A 22,373-nucleotide genomic window follows, 5' to 3' on the forward strand; every position below is an offset into this window, starting at 1 on the left:
TTTATGTGGCAGTTTTGTTTTCGAAAATGCTTGGATGGCAACTTGTGGATGGGTGGAGGGGAGGATTCAGAGGAATTGAAATGTGTTACTGCTATCAGGTAGCACTTCACTGGTTTTCTTATTGAACTGATAAAAATTGATAGTGAGCTATCAGTCAATGAACACTGTCATATATACTGTTAATAGGAATATAAGCAGTATTTCTGGAAAATCATTTAGCAATTTTTAACATGGGCTTTTAATAGTCTCTAATCTGTTATTACCCTTCTGAATGTCTCTCCTCCAGACAATATAAAACTCAAGAGTTATCACAAAAGATATATTCATTGTAACATTTGTATAATATTAAAAATTGGAAATAACCAAAATATATCCCCCAAATAAGCAGTGGTTAACTAAATGAGTATGTGGCCACAGGTTATAATTTCGTATAGCTTTTCAAATGATTGTAATAGAAATCTTTGATTTGATAGAAATCTTTGAAGGTGGGGCCTTACCTCTAGCTTCATTTACATGATTTCTCCCTGTATCCTAGAAAACATTTAGCACATGGGATATCCAAAAAAAAAAAAAAAGTTTGAACAAATGAATATAGTATTGAATTTTTTTTCAAAGCATAGAATAAATAGTTCAGCAGTGTGAGATAAGATAAACATGGGAGGAAAATACTAAACTTTTAATGACGACTGTACAAACAGTAGGATTTTAAATAACTTTTCCACAAATTTTGTCTTTTAATTTTTTACAGTTCTGTCAGCAAAACTTTGTTGTGTGCCTGCTTTTTGCCAGTTACTATTCTAAACACTGTGAGGATAGTGGTGAAAAAACCCAACACGGCCCCTGTCCTCAAGTAATTTGTATAATTGTGAAATTTCACAATAATTATATTTTATATTTGAAATAACAAAACCCCACAGTTTTGAAAAAATATTTCTTGTCACTGATTCTTCTTAAGAACTGATAATCCAGATTTTCCTTAAATCACATTAAAATTGTTGACAGTTTAGACTAATAAAAGGGATATTAAGTGAGAACAAGTAGTCTTTCATGGATATGCAGTAGGCGTTACAATATGTCTCTTTAGAGCATTAAATACTTTGGTATAAATTGAGAGCAGTATTTTCTTAACATTAGAAATTTTTGATATATTTTTAGGTATACCTTAAAATTCAAGTTTTTAATAGTTTTTCTTAATCAGTAACTACCTTTTTTTTATGTCTTTTGAATGTTTGCTGTGTGCCAGACATTATTCCAGTCTGGAATTTATTGCTATTTATTACTTGATTTGTAATAAACTCATTTTTAATTGACACAAAAGTTCTCTGATAGGTGATATCGTTACACTCATTATAGCAGTAGAGAAACTGAAGCAACTTTCCCAGACTTATTCAGCTGGTCAGTGGCAGATTCTGGATTCAAATTCCAAGAGTTTGTGGTCTTACTTCCAGAGGAGTACGTCAAGAGAAGCTAAAAGCAAAGGAGAAAAGGAAAGATACACCCGTTTGAATGCAGAGTTCCATAGATTAGCAGGGAAAAATAAGAAATCCTACCTCATTGATCAGTGCAAAGAAATAGAGGAAAACAATAGAATGGGAAAGACTAGAGATCTCTTCAAGAAAATTAGAGATACCAAGGGAACATTTCATGCAAAGATGGGCACAATAAAGGACAGAAATGGTATGGGCCTAACAGAAAGAAATATTAAGAAGCAGTGGCAAGAATACACAGAAGAACTATACAAAAAAAGATTTTCATGTCCCACACGATGGTGTGATCACTCACCGAGAGCCAGACATCTTGGAATGTGAATTCAAGTGGGTTTTAGGAAGCATCACCACGAACAAAGGTAGTGGAGGTGATGGAATTCCAGTTGAGCTATTTCAAATCTGTTTAAAAGATGATGCTGTGAAAGTGCTGCACTCAATATGCCAGCAAATCTGGAAAACTCAGCAGTGGCCGCAGAACTGGAAAAGGTCAGTTTTCATTCCAATCCCCAAAAAGGGCAATGCCAAAGAATGTTCAAACTACCTCACAATAGCACTCATCTTACACGCTAGCAAAGTAATGCTCAAAATTCTCCAAGCCAGGCTTCAACAGTTCATGAACCATGAACTTCCAGATGTTCAAGCTGGATTTAGAAAAGGCAGAGGAACTAGAGATCAAATGACCAACATCTTGGATCATCGAAAAAGCAAGAGAGTTCCAGAAAAACATCCACTTCTGCTTTATTGATTATGCCAAAGCCTTTGACTGTGTACATCACAACAAACTGAGGAAAATTCTTTAAGAAATGAGAATACCAGACCATCTTACCTGCCTCCAGAGAAATCTGTATGCAGGTCAAGAAGCAAGTTAGAATTGGACATGGAACAGCAGACTGGTTCCTAAATGGGAAGGAGTATGTCAAGGCTGCATATTGTCACCCTGCTTATTTAACTTATATGCAGAGTACATCTTGTGAAATGCTGGACTGGATGAAGCACAAGCTGGAATCAGGATTTCTGGGAGAAGTATCAATAACTTCAGATACTCAGATGATACATCCCTAATAACAGAAAGTGAAGAGGAACTAAATGCCTCTTGATGAAAGTGAAAGAGGAGAGTGAAAAAGCTGGCTTAAAGCTCAACATTCAGAAAACGAAGATCATGGTATCTGGTCCCATCACTTCATGGAAAATAGATGGGGAAACAATGGAAACAGTGACAGACTTTATTTTCTTGGTGATTTTCAAAATCACTGCAGATGGTGACTACAGCCATGAAATTAAAAGACGCTTGGTCCTTGGAAGAAAAACTATGACAACCTAGACAGCATATTTAAAGGCAGAGATATTACTTTGCCAACAAAGGTCCATCAGTCAAAGCTATGGTTTTTCAGTAGTCATGTATGGATATGAGAATTGGACTATAAAGAAAGCTGAGCACCAAGAATTGATACTTTTAAACTGTGGTATTGGAAAAGACTCTTGAGAGTCTCTTGGACTACAAGGAGATCAAACTAGTCAGTCCTAACGGAAATCAGTCCTGAATATTCATTGGAAGGACTGATGCTGAAGCTGAAACTCCAACACTTTGGCCACCTGATGTGAAGAGTTGACTCACTGGAAAAGACCCTGATGCTGGGAAAGATTGAAGGCAGGAGGAGAAGGGGACGACAGAGGATGAGATGGTTGGATGGCTTCACCAACTCAGTGGACATGAGTTTGAGCAAGCTCGGGAGTTGGTGATGGACAGGGAATCCTTGCATGCTGCAGTCCATGGGATCCCAAAGAATTGGACAAGACTAAGTAACTAAACTGTGGTCTTAGCCATAACATTATTTTGTCTTCGGAGAAGGCGATGGCACCCCACTCCAGTACTCTTGCCTGGAAAATCCCATGGATGGAGGAGCCTGGTAGGCTGCAGTCCATGGGGTCGCTAGAGTCAGACATGACTGAGCGACTTCACTTTCACTTTTCACTTTCATGCATTGGAGAAGGAAATGGCAACCCACTCCAGTGTTCTTGCCTGGAGAATCCCAGGGACGGGGGAGCCTGGTGGGCTGCCATCTGTGGGGTCACACAGAGTCGGACACAACTGAAGTGACTTAGCAGCAGTATTTTGTCTTAAGAGTATTTTGGTCAGTTATGAGGGTCCCTGATTTCATTTGGTGACTAAAAGAATAAAGAGTAAAATAAACTGTAGTCGTTTGCTTAATAGAAACGGTGTTATTTACTAATACATTCTGATCTGATGGAATATTCAATAATCTAATGAAATCTTTTATAAATTATATGAGTTCTATGTACTGATTGATTATTTTTCAAAGTTAACATATAATCATCTTTTCTCAAAGATTCCTAAAACCTGTCGTCTTCTCTATAGCTTGATTCATGGTATGTTATTTTAAATGGCACTGTGGAAATCAGTCATCCAGATGGAAAAGTTGACAACCTCTTTATGGGAAATAGTTTTGGAATCACACCCACTCTGGATAAACAGTACATGCATGGAGTTGTTAGGACTAAAGTAGATGACTGTCAGGTAAGCTTATCTCTGGTAATGTTCTCTTGTTTCTTTCTTTTTTTTTTTTTTAATTTTTTATTTTATATTGGAGTAGAGTGGATTATTTAGGATAGTTTCAGGTAGACAGTGAAGGATAGTTTCAGTCACACATAAACGTTGTATCTACTCTCCCTCAAACTGCACTCCCTCCCTGGCTGCCACATAACATTGAGCCAAGTTCCCTGTGCTGTACAGTAGGTCCTTGTTGGTTATCCATTTTAAATATAGCAGTGTATGTTCTTTTGTTTCTGGGGTTTTTTTTGGTTCTCCTGTTTCTTGATTTTTAAATGGCTGAGCCTTTTTCCTTCCTCAAAATAAAATAGCTTGATTTGAGAATTAGAAGTTTGAAAAACTCAGTTAATAAAGGAAAGTAGATTTTATATCTGATGCAAATATTTGTGGAATTAAACTATACATATTTTAAAGAGAGTATACCCAATAAATGTTTGTTTGTTAAATATCTATGTGATATTAGCCAGCTCAGTCTCCTTTTTGTTTTTTTTTTCCCAATAGAGGAAGAAATAGGAACTTCTGAGTTGTTTGTTTCTAACTTACTCCTGCTTCATGTTTTCTTTGCATAGTGTCAGTTTTGAAAGAAGTATATGCTTACTTCTCCTTTTAGAGCAGAATTCACATGGATTTAACTTCTTTGGTCTCTTTGTGCATGCTGTATTTTTTTTTACCTTGATTTTTGTTAAGGAGTAAAGGGGCTAAATAAAAAAGAACTGATGTCACTTGAGTTCTTACCTTTGTGCTCTGCCTTGGTGCATAGTGATATATTTATGTATTATAGGTTTATTAATTGTCCCCATGTTGTTCTTGGGCAGTTTGTCTGCATAGCCCAGCAGGATTATTGGAGAATTTTAAATCATGTTGAAAAAAATACCCATAAAGTTGAGGAAGAGGGAGAAATTGTTATGGTACATGAGCATCGTGAACTGGATCGAAGTGGAACCAGGAAAGGACACATTGTAATTAAGGTGGGTGTGTTTTACTTATTATTATTATTGATCAATAAAACCTTCATCTTGTTTAAAAGACTTTGAAGTGCTTATTAAGTAGTGCAAGATAATTCACTAACTTTGGGATCCAGTGTATATAAATAAATGTGTCCTTTTGACATTTTCTTAGTTGGTTTTTAACAGTATTTTATTGGGTAAGGATGACACTGCCATGTATATCAGTATGAAAGGATATTACTTAGAATATACCAGTCAGAATTTTCCTTCTCAAATGTATGATTCATCAATAATGGAAGTTAATTTCATCAAAGATAGCAATATTTAGAAACCAAACAAATTGAAAGGACCAACCATCAACGTACAAGAATCCTAGATGAAGATGGAGACCGCTGATGGGATCTCTGTGTCATTGAAATAGACATTAGCCTCTCTGAACCTCAGTTTTCTTATCTGAAAATGGGGATTCTATGGCAGGTCTTTATTAGGGCTAAATGTGGCAAATCAAAAGCCATAGCATGCTGTAGAGTCTTAATACCCATGTTGTTTTCCCTTCTCTGATTCCCTCTCCCCTCTGATCTTTGCCTTCCACTCTCCTGTCTGCCTGTCTTAATGGGGTCTGAATCTCGAGAAGGAAATGGCAACCCACTCCAGTATTCTTGCCTTGAAAATCCCATGGACAGAGGAGCCTGGTGGGCTACCGTCCATGTATCACAAAGAGTCAGACGTGACTGAGCACACACAGATGTAAAATAGAGCAATTATAGTTGGAAGAGAGGAAATAAATGCTTGACAGTTTTTTCTTTTCAAGCTAGTCTTGGTTGCAAAATAACTAAATGTGTTATTTTTCATTATAAGTGCAGCTGTTTATTTAACAATAAGAGGGACTGGTTGGTCAGATCAGATATTCCTTAAGAGTCAGACTATATCTAAACACTCCTTTTCTTTTCCTAAGCTGATAAGTGTAAGCTTTCTTTGTAGGAAAAAATTCAAATATATGTGTGGATTGTCACAGGCTGTCTTTTTATGAAGGCTCATGTTGAGGCTTTTTTTTTTTTTTTTAAATAATTTCAAACTTACAGAAAAGTTGCAAGAACAGTTTAGAGTATCCTGACTCAGGTTCCCCCACCGTTAACATTTCTCTGCATATCCTCCATTTTCATCAGTATTTTTTCAATCTTTTGAGAGCAGTCTGCAAATGTGATGCCTCATTACTCCAAAATATTTCATTGTGTACTTCCTAAAAATAAGAAGTCTCCTACATAAACACCATGGAGCCCTTCAAGTTAGGAAATGAACATTGATAAAGTAAAGCCATTCAGCCCACAGACCCCATTTAGATTTTCACCAACTCTCCCCAAAATGGGTTTTTTTCATTTTTGGCTCAATCTCATCCAGGCACACAGTTGCATTTAGTTGTCATGTCACTTAAGTCTACTCCAGGAATAGTTATTCCCTTTTCACATTCTCAGCAATTTTGATGAATGTACACCTTACAGTCTACAGTATGACCCCCAGACTAGATCTGTCCGCTGTTTCCTCCTGCCCAGACTAAAGTTATACTTCCCTGGCTGGAACCCCACAGAAATAATGTTCTGCTCTTCTCAGTACATCGTATCAGGGAGCACACAATGTCCGCCTATGCCACCACTAGTGAAGTTAATCTTAATCACCTGGTCCACAGAGACCTGGTGTCTGTCAGGTGTCTTTACTGTGAAATCACCATTTTACCCGTTGTAATTGATAAGCATTTGAAACATTGATGTTCTGGGATAGTGTCAGTATGTCTTGCAGACCTCTATCCACCAGTCTTCACTTAGATTGACTACTCCTGCCTGAAATGGTGATTTTCTATTTCCATTATTTTATTGTCATTCTGTTGTAAGAATGGCATTCTCTCCTCTTTGATTAGAATGTTCTCATGTATTTCTTTACCATCAGCATTGTTCTGATTGTCTGATTGTCCCAGATTTAGATGGTGGGACCCTCTTAAGATTGTTGATTCCTGTATTCTTCTGACATGTTCCCATCATTTTTGAGAGCTTCCTTGTTATCTGGCAAAATAAGATGTTCCAGGCTCATCTTTTACTTTTCCTACACCTGCTTTGAAATCAGGCATTGCTCCAGAGAGCCCTGGATCCTCCTAGTAGATAATAACATTTAAAAACCAAAATCAGGGCACTCACTCTGTTCACTGCTACTGAGGTGTCATTGCTTCTAGAGCCTTTCCTCAGAGAGATAGGAATATATATAAACTAAATTCATGCACATCTGTTCCTTTTTATATCTATCTCAGTCGTGAGCTTATACCAGGACTCCCAGTTCTAGTACTGTACCACAGAGTTAGTTTTGTAGCCTTTTCCTTTCCCTCATTGTAAATAACCTTATCTAACAGTGGCTCTTGTTATGCTCTGTATATTTACTTGCTTGCTCATCATAACCAAACTCTACCAGCTAGCCATCTCCTTCACCTGCCCACTCAGCATACCTGTCTCCCAGCATCCCACCTTATTGGATGCTAGTGAGCAGTTTGGTAAGTGCCTCTGCATGATTATGGAACTTGTCATTAAATACTGCTTTTTAAAATACAACCTAATCTCTACAGATATCCCTCCTCAGTGATTTACCTAATCAAAATAATGTCTTTTCTTTAACATGTCAGTCATTTTCACCCCTGACATATTGTATGTATGATCTGAGAACCAGATTTGAGTGACGTCAAATTGTGATTTTCCTGAATGACAGACCCGATTTGGAATTCTTAGAGTGTTTTTGAAGGTGGGAGAAGAATAAGAATGACCTGTGATTATCTTGTCCCTTAAATAGGTAACTTGAAGAGCCTTTCTCTGACTTCCTTCTAGAGAAATGATTTACATACCTGCTTAGCAGTGGGTACCCTTTTTTAATCTTGTAATAAATTTTTAAACAAGAACATTGTTAGTATTAATGTATATTTGTCATGCAATAATTCTGGCCAATGAAATCATTAGGATGAATGCACCAAATTGAAATCTGACTTTATGGGCAACAATTGGTTTTTATATTTGGCTTAATACCTGGTTTATTTCTGTATTTATTCTGTGTACCCATTTTTTAAGATGCTGCTAGGAGAAGGAAATGGCACCCCACTCCAGTACTCACCTGGAAAATCCCATGGATGGAGGAGCCTGGTTGGCTGCCGTCCATGGGGTCGCTAAGAGTTGAACATGACTGAGCGACTTCACTTTCTCTTTTCACTTTCATGCATTGGAGAAGGAAATGGCAACCCACTCCAGTGTTCTTGCCTGGAGAATCCCAGGGATGGGGGAGCCTAATGGGCTGCCGTCTATGGGGTCGCACAGAGTCGGACACAACTGAAGCGACTTAACAGCAGCAGCAGAGTAGTAAATTTTAACAGTGATTCAGAAATTCAAGGAGGAGCAGTAGATAAATTTTACTTTCATTCCTTTTTATAAATTGAGAAACAGGCAAGCAGTTAAACTCTGAGTGCATGTAAAAAGTGTCTGTAGAACTTCTGGTTCCTCTGGCAAATGGGAATGGAGAAACCGCAGAAGAGGAAATCTCTGTTCCAAGAAGTGACAGTAATAAAACAAGCTGTCTTGAACTATGTTGTTCCCATAACCTGGAACAGAAGGGAATTTAAGGATGATTAAATTTGGAAGAAAGCTTTATTTATTTATTTATTTTCTTTAACTCTTATCCTTTCTTCTCTTATTTATTTTATTTTTTGCCTGTGCTGGATCTTTGTTGATGCACAGGGGCTTTCTCTAGTTGTGGAAGTAGGGGACTACTCTTCATTGTTATGTGCAGGCTTCTTAGTGTTATGCGGTAACTTCTCTTGTGGAACACAGGCCGTAGGCGCACAGGTTTCAGCGGTTGCTGTGCGTGGGTTCGGTAGTTAAGGCTCTTGGGCTCTAGAGCACGGTTAGTAGTTGTGGTGCACAGGCTTAGTTGCAACATGGCATGTGGGATCTTCCTAGACCAGGGATTGAATCCATTTCCCTTGCTTTGCAAGGCAGATTCTTAATCACTGGACCACCAGGGGAGCCCCTCTTCCTTCTCTTTACTCAAGATAGTTATTATATTATCCCCTCATAGCTATAATGAAATACGGATAAAACAGCTACAGCCAAGGTAATGCTGTTGTGCATGTTTAATCCTCTGCCTTATTTTCCTCTAAACTTCTGCGTGATGATGGACTACAACTTAGAGACACTGCCTACTTCCAGTGCTGACAGTTTTAAAGATGAAACTTTACTTTGAGGACTTTATAATCGAGGAGCTACAAAGGGAAGTAATCAATAGGAGTTATTTGGTTCCTGAGCTACTTTTTTATCTTCTAATTCTTTGTTTTGATTTTTAGGGAACACCTGAGCGTCTCATCATGCATTTAATAGAAGAGCATTCCATTGTGGACCCAACTTATATAGAAGATTTCCTATTAACTTACAGAACATTTCTTGCAAGTCCTTTGGATGTTGGGACCAAACTGTTGGAATGGTTTAAAATTGACAGCTTAAGGGATAAGGTTGGTTTTATAAAGGGCATGAAATTGATTTTAACCTTTATATTCCCCCAAAATCTTTTGCAGTTGACAAATTAAATGCTTATTTTGATAAGATTCAATTCACCTAAAAAATTAGTGAATCAGTAGACATATCTGGTTACTTTTATGACAAAATAGCTTGTAAAAAGTAGATTATTTTGCTTTCTAAAAGGCAGAAACTGAAATCAGGCTGTGGTATAGTTATAAATTCAGAAAATGCAGGATAGTAGTCTTGCACTTTTAGAGAAGGCAATGGCAACCCACTCCAGTACTCTTGCCTGGAAAATCCCATGGACAGAGGAGCCTGGTAGGCTGTAGTCCATGGGGTCCCTAGGAGTTGGACACAACTGAGCGACTTCACTTTCACTTTTCACTTGCATGCATTAGAGAAGGAAATGGCAACCCACTCCAGTGTTCTTGCCTGGAGAATCCCAGGGACGGGGAGCCTGGTGGGCTGCTGTCTATGGGGTCACACAGAGTCGGACACGACTGAAGTGACTTAGCAGCAGCAGTCTTGCACTTTATCAAAATACTTGGTTGTTTCAGAGGAGATGAGTAAAACATTTAAAAGTTTAGAAAGAATATTCACCAAGTACGTTTTTACAAGAGGGCTTAGAAACAATCTAAATAGAAAAACATTGATTTTTCTGAGTTAAAGACTTTATATAATTTATCACTGCCGTAACACATTTAGATGTGGCATTGAAGATTTTTTTTTTTTTTTTTTTTTGCATTTAACGTTTAAATAGATTGTCTTAACTTTTTTTATGGAGTGTTTATACTTTCCATGGAAAAACTAGTAATACCTCAGCTTACTGGTACATAACTACCAATAAACTACCTCAGTAATAGGAAGTTAGTTATTTTAAGAAAAATAAAAGTAGAGCCATAATTGCCTGGCCTGTCTGTCTGAGTTTTAGTTTCTGCTAAATCACTTTGCTGCTGCTGCTAAGTCGCTTCAGTCATGCCCAACTCTGTGCATCCCCATAGACGGCAGCCCACCAGGCTCCCCCATCCGTGGGATTCTCCAGGCAAGAACACTGGAGTGGGTTGCCATTTCCTTCTCCAGTGCATGAAAGTGAAAAGAGAAAGTGAAGTCGCTCAAGTCATGTCTGACTCTTAGCGACCCCATGGACTGCAACCTACCAGGCTCCTCCATCCATGGGATTTTCCAGGCAAGAGTACTGGAGTGGGGTGCCATTAGTCTTGTCCAACTCTGTGTAACCCTATGGACAGTAGCCTGCCAGGCTCCTCTGTCCATAGGATTCTCCAAGCAAGAATACTGGAATGGGTTGCCATGCCCTCCTCCAGGGAATCTTCCCAACCCAGGGATCAAACCCTAATCTCTCTTGTATCCTGCATTGGCAGGTGAGTTCTTTACCACTAGCACCACCTGGGAAGCTCTTGAGTTATACTTTAAAGGAAATAAGTTAGATACAATAAGTGTCCAAAAGTATAGGCTTGCCTTTCCCTTGCTTTTGAAATTATATATAGTTACTTAGATTGCTGAGGAAATAAAGGCATGCTAGAGAATGAACAAAAATATGACTTAGGGACAGGTCAATATTCATGTGTAAAAGGATGAAGTTTGACCTTTACCTTATACCATATTCAGTGTTAACTCAAAATGGATCAGAGACTTAATGTAAGAGCTAAAACTATAATATTCTTCAAAGAAAAGGAGTAAAAAACAAAAAAATGACTTTGGATTCAGCGATAGTTTTTTTTAGTACAAAGCACAGACTCGAGCAATGGATATATAGAATTTCATCAAAATTAAAACATTTTCACATTAAAGGAACAATCAGGAAAAACGGAACAACATATGGAATAGGAGAATATTTTTGCAAATCGTATGTCTGACAAGGATCTAGTATTCAGAATAAATAAAAAAACTCTTATAACTCAACAGCAAAAAGAAAATACGATTTAAAAATAGACAAAGGACTCAAATAGGTATTTCTCCCAAGAAGAGAGATAAATGGCCAGCAATCACATGCAATAGGTGTTCAGTGTCATTAGTCATGGGAAATGCAAATCAAAACCACAGTGATATTCTGCTTCATACCTACTAAGATGACTTAAAAAAGGAAATACCAAGGATTTTGAATATGTTGATGTGGAGGAAATGAAATTCCCATACATTGCTTGTAGTAATGTAAAATGGTATAGCTGCTATGGAAAACAGCTCAGCAGTTCTTCAAAAAGTTAAACTTAGAATTACTGTGTAATCCAGTAGTTCTACTCCTGAAGTATATAGCCAAAACAGGTAATCGGTATGCAAACAAAAGTTTGTAAACAAGTGTTCATAGTAGTACTATTGATGATGGCCAAAAAGTGGAAACAACTCAAATGTCCATCAGCTGATGAATGGATAAGCAAAATATTGCATACTATATAATGAAATATTATTCAGCTATAAAAAAGTTGGTAAAGAATCTGTCTGCAGTGCAGGAGACCTGGGTTCAGTCCGTGGGTTGGGAAGATTCCCTGGAGAAGGACATGGCAACCCACTCCAGTATTCTTGCCTGGAAAATCCCGTGGACAGAGGAGCCTGGTGGGCTATAGTCCATGGGGTTGCAAGAGTTGGACACAGAGCAACTAAACCACCACCATTTAATTTAAAAAAAAAAATGAAATATTGATACATGCTGCCCTTTTCCCTTTCATGCATTGGAGAAGGAAATGGCAACCCACTCCAGTGTTCTTGCCTGGAGAATCCCAGGGACGGGGGAGCCTGGTGGGCTGCCGTCTATGGGGTCACACAGAGTCGGACATGATTGAAACGACGCAGCAGCAGCAGCAGCAGCAACGTGTTATAAGCCTTGAAAATGTACTAAGTCTAACAAGCCAGTCATGAAAGATCACATATTATATGACAAATCAGAGAGGCAGAAAAGCAAATAGAAGCTATTCTGGGCTGGAAAGAGGGAAGAATGGTAGGTGACTGCTTATTGGGAATGGGATTTTCTTTTGTGGTGGTGATAGTGCTCTGGGACTAGGTAGCTTGGAGATGACTGTACACAATTGAGAATGGGCTAAATGCCACTGGATTGTACACTTTAAAATGGTTAAAATAGTGGATTTTTATTTTACCACAATTTTAAAGGATATGACTTAAAATATTATTTGTATTTACAAATAATAAAAATATTATTTGTATTATTAGGCACTTTTTTTTTTAGATTTTGGAAAAATCTCTGGTTTATTTCTTTAGATTTATCTTGGCTTCTGTGTGTTTTCTTAATGTTCAGAATGTTTCTTAATATTCTTAATTTTTTTTTTATATTTATTGGACTATAGTTGCCTGATAGTGTTGTATTAGTTTCTGCTGTACTGATTCAGCAAAGTGAATCAGACATAAGTATACATATATCTCCCCTTTTTTTGGATTTCCTTCCAATATTAGGTCACCACAGGGCATTGAGTAGAGTTCACTGTAGGCACATTTAATTGAACATCCATTTGTTTTTAACTTTTTTGTTAATCTGTAGCACAGGTTAACAAAGTAATAAATTAACTCACAACTTTGAAAATTATAGTGTTTACGAAGGAGGTTTCAGATTTTTGTTACAATTTTGGTGAAATGGTCTCAGCTAAAGAAATACTTGACATTTGCCTGCCCTTAGAAGTTTGCATTTTAAGATACTGTTCAAAATACACTTCCCATGTACTACTTACATGTTAGTATACAGGCTTGTCTTCTCAGTGAAAGCAGAGGCTTTGTTCTCTCTGTTATATAAGGAAGCAAAAGCTCAAACTAAATGTTCCTCTCTGTTAGAATGAGCCTTTCATGTGTGAGAGGGTGGGCAAAGGGCTTAGCCATAAAGCTCAGTTGTTCCTCAGTTTAGGACTTGCTTTTAGGGCTTTATTTTTGCAGGAAGAATTCCTCTCATATAATCCTATGCTGCCTCTTCCATGTTTCCACAGGTAACACGGATTGTATTATTATGGGTAAATAATCATTTCAATGATTTTGAAGGTGATCCTGCTATGACTCGATTTCTAGAGGAATTTGAAAAAAATCTGGAAGATACAGTAAGGCTCAGAAATTTTATCTTCTTCAGGGTTTGGGGATTCTTACCAATCTCTTCTGTCCCCCTGCTGAAGAATTGCAACTCAGAATAGCTTTCATCTTTTCCTGTGTTCTGAGAACTTTCAAATCTGTATTCTAGACTTGGGCTCATCCTCTGCTGCTTCAACCCAAACAAAGATCATGCTTCTTCTAGTCTTCACTTCATGTGTATTAGGCATTCAAATACACATATTTATCAGACCTACAGTAGACTTTCTAAGTCTCCCTTCTGCATGTGATTTCATTTGTTTTTAATATGCAACACCTCAGATAATACCCTCAAGGTCTTCTTAACTTTCATGGTAGCTATTTATAAATCTATTTATTCTTCGTTTTAGATATAAAAACTTTGAACTTCAACTCAGTTGTGTGTTCCAAGCAACTTCAATTTTTAGGAAATAAATAATAATGCAGCTCAGGAGTTAGATTGCCTGAATTAACAACATTCAGACTTCACCACTTGGTAGATATGTGAACTTGGAAATATTGTCCAACCTTATATGCCTCCATTGTCTTATTTTATATAGTAGCCTCTAGGTTGTTGGGATTGTCTTGAGGGTTATAGTGAGCTATGAATATAAGAATCTGCAAACAAAACCTGGCATGGCACCATTGTTATTACAGAGTAGAAGTGGATTAAGTTGAATAAAGAAGGGCAAATTTCAGATTGTTTTGTCTCTTTCCTTAACTCTTGGTTCCTGTAGTCTGTTCAGCAGCACATCTGCTCTATGCAAAATGGGGAGAATGAACAGGGAACTGATTAAGAGGCCTGTTGAGGCTCACCAGCATCATTTGGTGCTTCCATTGCTGGCTATGTAAATATTCAAGGGACTTATGAAAATAGAAACTATCTTGCAGTCATGGGATTTTTTTCCCCCAGTTACCAAGTCAGTCATCAAATATTTACTGAATTCTGCTGTATACTCCAAGCTGTTATATAGGATCAGAAGAGGTGTAAAACTTGGTTTCTACCCTGAGAAAAACTTTAGCTTTTTGTTATGGACATGAGATTTATTTAATACACTATTTGAGGATAGTTGAATTCTCAGTTGATACATTAAACTGATACTAGAACTTGAAAGTTAAAATATTGCTGAGTTTAATGAAGATCTAAAATAATATAGGAAAATCTAAATTATAAGAATAATATTTCTGAAAGAGATGGAGACTTGCATGTGTCTGAGTATCAGACAATGTTTGGGAAGGTGGTTGAAGTCCTTTAAGGTTTTAAATAGAAGTTTAAAAATATTCTGGTTTTATGTAACAGCTAGGAGATAAGCACAATAGTAATACAGAATGTGTTATTACTTAGATTCAGAAAATGAAGAAATTTTTTTGTCATCACTGTCTGAATAAGACACCACTTTGAAATCTTTTCTAACTTGTGATTATCTAGAAATTTTAAAAAACCATATTAAGGGATCTTATTCTTGAGAGTGCCCTAGGGTGGAAGGTTTCTCTCCTTCAGTTTTATTTACCCATACTTATATATTCTTTATTTACTCTAGTTGTAATAATTTTAGGTTATATTTTTAAAGCCTATAGGAATAGATAATATACATTTATATATATATGTTACCCCTTTCTACTTTATAGAAAATGAATGGTCATCTCCGGTTATTGAATATTGCGTGTGCTGCAAAGGCTAAGTGGAGACAGGTTGTGCTGCAGAAAGCTTCCCGGGAGTCACCTCTGCATTTCAGCCTAAGTGGAGGAAGTGAGAAGGGATTTGGTATTTTTGTTGAAAGCGTAGAACCTAGTAGCAAAGCTGCTGATGCAGGACTGAAACGTGGTGATCAAGTAAGTAAATAACAACCATTTAAAGCCTTTTTATAAGTAATAGGAGTGCTACTTTTCTCATATGATGATATTCTAGTAAGCATGATCAATTTAAGGAAATACTTTGAAACCTTTTTTTAGAGGTGGTATTTTTAAATGGTTTATTTTTAAAATGTGTTTGTCATATATCCATTACTCTTAATGGAAAATTTGATATAGCATGTCCAGAAACAGCCTGGTAGTCTGGCCACTATCAATCTGAATGGTCCTGCCCATCCTCCAAGTATTAGGAAACTCGTCATTTGGCAACTTCACAGTATTCCAGAAAGATCAGTAAGAGAGTTAGCACCCTTGCATGTTTTAAAGGAGTAAGCACTTTTTTCCATACCACTCTAAAATTAAGTGGCCAAAGATTTACCATAAATGATGGTTTTGCTTTAAATAATGTTCATATGGTAACAAAACTATTTGGTATATCCGTAAGTAGAGTGAGCTGGTTGAAGGATTAGGAAAAGGAAGGGGAGATACTGGGAGTAAGTAGATAGGGATTTATTCTCTCCATGGAGGCATTAGTAAACTCTAGAACAATATATTTTCAAAAATGAAATTCTGACAACTTTGTTACTAAAAAAAATACCTCAGTCTTAGTAATCATAGTAATCACATCCTGCAGAGTTAAGGACTGGGAATCTGTATTTTGAACAAAGCTCTCAAAATCTCATGTACACCAGAGTGGTTTCTCTCCTAGCTAAATCATTTGGGAAGCTGACTTTGTTCCACTTAAAATTTTTGTTTGTTTATGTGTTCATTTAGAATGTGACCTTATTTTACTTGTAATCACACGATGGTGTTTGTTGTTTTTGAATTAAGAAGGCATTCACAGGGACTTCCCTGGTGGTTCACTGGTTAAAAGAGTCTGTGCTTCCACTGCAAGGGGCACAGGTTCAGTGCCTTGTCGGGGAACTAAGATCCCACATGCCACATGCCATGACATAAATCAAGCAAGCAGGCATGCATTCACATTATTAAAAGTTCTGTACTTCAAAACAGTGGCTTTCAACCAGCAGTAATTTTGTCACCCAGGAGACATTTGGTAATGTCTGGAGTTACTTTTGATTGTCATGACTTGGGAATTACTACTGGCATGTAGTGGATAGAGGCCAGGGATACTGCTGAATAGCCAGGAACACCCCGTGACAAAGCAGCCACATGGCAGTTATCCAGACCAAATTTCAGTATCTAAATATCAGTAGTGCGGGGAGTTAAGAAACTGATATAAGTGAATGATATAATAAAATACTTTAAAATTTAAGAATAAATTATATAATTTTAAAAAAGAAACTCTGACACAAAGTTTTAATGATACTCTTCTTCCTCTAGGGGAGCTTTTTAGAATAGAGATTTCTGGGCTTTACTCAGACTACTCATTAAGAATATCTAGTTGCTAAGAATTTGGAGTCATATATTTATTGGACAGGTATTTTTTGGTAAACATGTTTAAGAATCTCATTCTTCATAGAAGAAAAAGAAAAGAATACTCCAGCAGTTTGATTCCTGAGAGAGAAAAATTTATCGTTATTTTACTTCTTCCCTCAGGCCTTCCAAGTATGGTTGAAATTATCTGAGATTTTCAATAAGTCATTTTTTAATATTGTGAATATTCTTTTTTAAGAGTACTTTGGCATTTGCATTAAGTTTCATAAGCTTATTACTAAGAATCATTTTGCACCTGCTTACTGCTTTCATTGATCACCTCTACTTCGTCTATGCCACATGGTGCCATTATTTTTATTTATTTTACAGTTGTCTTCCAGTACTTCTAGTACCTCTTCTAGGATTTCTTTCAGAAAGGGCGAATGAGTATTCTAGCTTTGTGTCCCTTACATGTCTAATGATATCTTTGTTCAATGAAGTATAAAAATCTTTGATCACAGTCATTTTTCTCTCAGAACATTGACGTCACAGAAAGGTATCACATCATCTTAATATGGTCCCAAAGAAATCTAAGCCATTCTATTTCTTTTTTAAGTGCCTTTGGCCACCTGCACAAATCCCCAAGAGTGATGCTTATAGAGTCTTTATTCTAAGTCCCTGGAATTCAGAATATTCAAGTGATCTGTTAAAAAATAGATCTTTTATTTTTTCTGCCTGATATTAGATGATCCATGACAGTATGTAGACTGAAGACTTTTTTAAACTCTGGAAATTTAACTTCTGTGATTTTTTTTTCTTTTTCTTTTCCTAATATTTTTTTTTCTCACTCCTTTTTATCCTTTTGAAATCTCTGTGTCAGCCCTCAAGATCTATCCTCTGTGCTGCCTTTTTTTCCCTCAGCATGTCTTGTCTCTTTATCCTTTTTCCTTGGAATCAGTACTTTTTGAATAAACTCCTGATGATTCTGAGGTACAGCCAGGTTTGTGAAGCCCTGATATGAATGATCAGCAATGTCAGATGGAACAAGAGCCCATAACAGTTGTGCTTGTTGCTTTTTGACTGCCTGATTCAGTCATTGGCAGGAAATGATATTAGCTGTAATTAGAATACCACTTTTAAATGAATTTACCTCTTTTTTAAATGCAATAAATTTGCATTTAGAATACTTCACTAAAATTTGTGTACACACACACACAGGTGATAATTTTTATGAGATCTGACACAGTTGAAATTTTCCCTTCATATATAAAACATTATGTTTTAAATTTTTTTCCGGTATTATCCCAGAGGAAATGAACTGAAAAAAATGTTTATAGTAGAGATTTAGGAAAATACCACAATATAGAGAAAAGCTATTAGACAATAATTCCACTTCTCACAGATAACTATTGTTCACATATAGGTACATTTTATTTAAGTTTTATTTTTTTACCCATTAAACTTAAGGCTGCAGAAATAACTAATACTGTTTCTGTCTTTCTATTTTTTGAACACTTTCTTCAAGATAATGGAAGTAAATGGACAAAATTTTGAGAATATAACGTTTGTGAAGGCCCTTGAAATTTTGAGGAATAATACTCATCTTGCACTTACTGTAAAGACCAACATTTTTGGTGAGTTTTGTTGTAAAAATCTATTTGAGCTCTTTTTTTTTGGTAATAGAAAAGAAAAAAGTCAACAGTGATAAGGAGGATAGTAAAAATACTTAAAACATGTTCCCATCTAAGCTTTTTGAACATTATAGGATCTTTAATGTTTGAATATAATATTCTGTAGTCTAGAATTTTCATTTTTATTTGTATTTAATTATTTTGAAATCTTAGTTAAAATAAGTATACAACTGCACTTAGTCATTTATGAATGTCTGCTCAGTATTATGGACTGTACTTCACCTGGAAATACTCAATGAAACATAGAAGTCATAGGCTTTTTTTCTTCCTGCTAATGTGCAAATCAGTCTACCTCTAGTGAAATAGCAGTATCAGTGCCAGTTAGCTGTTTTATGGAAATGAATAGAGTAAAACATTGAAGTAATTAATCAGTGAATTGCTGATTTTTAATAACAATATACTCTGCCTTTCTGAGTAGAGTATACTCTGCCTTTCTGGGTTTCCCTGGTGGCTCAGAGGATAAAGCATCTGCCTGCAACGCAGGAGACCCAGGTTCAATCCCCAGGTTGGGAAAATGCCCTGGAGAAGGAAATGGCAACCCACTCAAGTATTCTTGGCTGGAGACTCCCATGGACAGAGGAGCCTGGCAGGCTGCAGTCCACGGGGTTGAAAAGAGTCAGACAGGACTGAGCGCCTTCACTTTCACTTTCAGTTTCTGCCTTTCTGTGTCAAACTGTTCTTTCAGTTCAGTAACTCAGTTGTGTCCGACTCTTTGCAACCCCATGAACCGCAGCACGCCAGGCCTCCCTGTCCATCACCAACTCCCAGAGTTGACCCAAACTCAGGTCCATTGAGTTGGTGATGCCATCCAACCATCTCATCCTCTGTTGTCCCCTTCTCCTCCTGCCTTCAATCTTTCCCAGCATCAAGGTCTTTCCCAATGAGTCAGCTTTTCACATCAGGTGGCCAAAGTATTGAGTTTCAGCTTCAACATCAGTCCTTCCAGTAAACACCCAGGACTGATCTCCTTTAGGATGGACTGGTTGGATCTCCTTGCAGTCCAAGAGACTCTCAAGAGTCTTCTCCAACACCACAGTTCAAAAGCATCAATTCTTCGGTGCTCAGCTTTCTTTATAGTCCAACTCTCACATCCATACATGACTACTGGAAAAACCATAGCCTTGACTAGATGGACCTTTGTTGACAAAGTAGTGTGTCTGCTTTTTAATATGCTGTCTAGGTTGGTCATAGCTTTCCTTCCAAGGAGTAAATGTCTTTTAATTTCATGGCTGCAATCACCATCTGCAGTGATTTTGGAGCCCCCCCAAAATAAAGTCAGCCACTATTTCCACTGTTTTCCCATCTATTTGCCATGAAGTGATTGGACCGGATGCCATGATCTTAGTTTTCTGAATGTTGAGCTTTAAGCCAACGTTTTCACTCTCCTCTTTTACTTTTATCAAGAGACTCTTTATTTCTTCTTCACTTTCTGCCGTAAGGGTGGTGTCATCTGCATATCTGAGGTTATTGATATTTCTCCTGGCAATCTTGATTCCAGCTTGTGCTTCATCCAGCCCAGCATTTCTCATGATGTACTCTGCATATAGGTTAAATAAGCGGGGTGACAGTATACAGCCTTGACGTACTCCTTTTCCTGTTTGGAACCAGTCTGTTGTTCCATGTCCGGTTCTAACTCTTGCTTCTTGACCTGCACACAGGTTTTGCAGGAGGCAGGTCAGGTGGTCTGGTATTCCAATCTCTTTCAGAATTTTCCACAGTTTGTTGTGATCCACACATTCAAAGACTTAGGCATAGTCTAAGCAGAAATGTTTTTCTCGAACTCTCTTGCTTTTTCAATGATCCAGGAGATGTTGGCAATTTGATCTCTGGTTCCTCTGCCTTTTCTAAAACTAGCTTGAACATCTGGAAGTTCACGGTTCATGTATTGCTGAAGCCTGGCTTGGAGAATTTTGAGCATTACTTTACTAGTGTGTGAGACGAGTGCAGTTGTGCGGTAGTTTGAGCATTCTTTGGCATTGCCATTCTTTGGGATTGGAATGAAAACTGATCTTTTCCAGTCCTGTGGCCACTGCTGAATTTTTCAGATTTGCTGGCATATTGAGTGCAGCACTTTCACAGCATCATCTTTTAGGATTTGGAATAGCTCAACTGGAATTCCATCACCTCCACTAGCTTTGTTTGTAGTGATGCTTCCTAAAGCCTACTTGATTTCACATTCCAGGATGTCTGGCTCTAGGTGAATGATCACACCATCGTGATTATCTGGGTTGTGAAGATCTTTTTTGTACAGTTGTTCTGTGTATTCTTGCCACCGCTTCTTAATATCTTCTGCTTCTGTTAGGTCCATACCATTTCTGTCCTTTATCGAGCCCATCTTTGCATGAAATGTTCCCTTGGGATCTCTGATTTTCTTGAAGATATCTCTAGTCTTTCCCATTCTGTTGTTTTCCTCTGTTTCTTTGCATTGATCGCTGAGGAAGGCTTTCTTATCTCTCCTTGCTATTCTTTGGAACTCTGCATTCAAATGGGTATATCTTTCCTTTTCTCCTTTGCTTTTCACTTCTCTTCTTTTCACAGCTATTTGTAAGGCCTCCTCGACAGCCATTTTGCTTTTTTGCATTTCTTTTTCTTGTGGTTGGTTGATCCCTGTCTACTGTACAGTGTCAGGAACCTCTGTCCATAGTTCATCAGGCACTCTGTCTATCAGATCTAGTCCCTTAAATTTATTTCTTACTTCCAGTGTATAATCATAAGGGATGATTAAGGTCATACCTGAATGGTCTAGTGGTGTTCCCCACTTTCTTCAATTTAAGTCTGAATTTGGCAATTTTGGCAGATCATGTGGTTCACGATCTGAGCCACAATCAGCTCCTGCTCTTGTTTTTGCTGACTGTATAGAGCTTCTCCCTCTTTGGCTGCAAAGAATATAATCAATCTGATTTCAGTACAGTACTTGAAGTGTGTTTTGATTTTGTAACTATTTGAATTCAGCAAGTCTAAGCTTCTACTTTTAACTTAATCTACTGTTTGGGTTTTTTTTTTTTTTTTAGCTTTTGAAAAAGACTGCAACTTGGTTAGTCTTCATGGGATTTTCTCTCAAATTTTGAGAAGGGCAACAGTAAAAACAATATTACAATTGGAAACTGTCAAAGAAAATTTAAGGGTCTTTATGTAGTAAGAAGGAAAAAAATTCTCTACATTATTTAGGTTGAATTTTGAGAAATAAGAGTTGAATTTGAAAGCTCTGCCTATGGAAAAGTGTGTGTGTATGTATGTTTTCTCCCACTTTGGCTTCTCTGATGAAGGTGAAAGAGGAGAGTGAAAAAGTTGGCTTAAAGCTCAACATTCAGAAAACGAAGATCATGGCATCCGGTCTCATCACTTCATGGGAAATAGATGGGGAAACAGTATAAACAGTGTCAGACTATTTTTTTGGGCTCCAAAATCATTGCAGATGGTGACTGCAGCCATGAACTTAAAAGACGCTTACTCCCTGGAAGGAAAGTTATGTCGATACTAGATAGCATATTCAAAAGCAGAGACATTACTTTGCCAACAAAGGTCCAGCTAGTCAAGGCTTTGGTTTTTCCTGTGGTCATGTATGGATGTGAGAGTTGGACTGTGAAGAAGGCTGAGTGCTGAAGAATTGATGCTTTTGAACTGTGGTGTTGAAGAAGACTCTTGAGAGTCCCTTGGACTGCAAGGAGATCCAACCAGTCCATTCTGAAGGAGATCAGCCCTGGGATTTCTTTGGAAGGAAAGATGCTAAAGCTAAAACTCCAATACTTTGGCCACCTCATGCGAAGTGTTGACTCATTGGAAAAGACTCTGATGCTGGGAGGGATTGGGGAGGAGAAGGGGATGACAAAGGATGAGATGGCTGGATGGCATCACTGACTCGATAG

The 22,373-nt window shown here is 37.4% G+C and overlaps 1 protein-coding gene across 4 annotated transcripts in view; it reads left to right on the plus strand.

Moving 5' to 3' along the window:
• The window catches only part of RAPGEF6 (Rap guanine nucleotide exchange factor 6), a 227,274-nt gene that overhangs the window by 138,119 nt on the left and 66,782 nt on the right, over positions 1-22,373 (plus strand). For all 4 annotated transcript variants that reach the window (XM_005888380.3, XM_070374023.1, XM_070374025.1 and 1 more), the window contains 6 exons: positions 3,865-4,023; positions 4,872-5,024; positions 9,367-9,531; positions 13,480-13,587; positions 15,221-15,424; positions 18,342-18,450. In XM_005888380.3, coding sequence (XP_005888442.2) covers positions 3,865-4,023; positions 4,872-5,024; positions 9,367-9,531; positions 13,480-13,587; positions 15,221-15,424; positions 18,342-18,450 — 898 coding nt within the window. The remainder of the gene's footprint in view (positions 1-3,864; positions 4,024-4,871; positions 5,025-9,366; positions 9,532-13,479; positions 13,588-15,220; positions 15,425-18,341; positions 18,451-22,373) is intronic.

Source organism: Bos mutus, chromosome 7 (genome assembly GCF_027580195.1).
Source record: "Bos mutus isolate GX-2022 chromosome 7, NWIPB_WYAK_1.1, whole genome shotgun sequence".
Lineage (NCBI taxonomy): Eukaryota > Metazoa > Chordata > Mammalia > Artiodactyla > Bovidae > Bos > Bos mutus.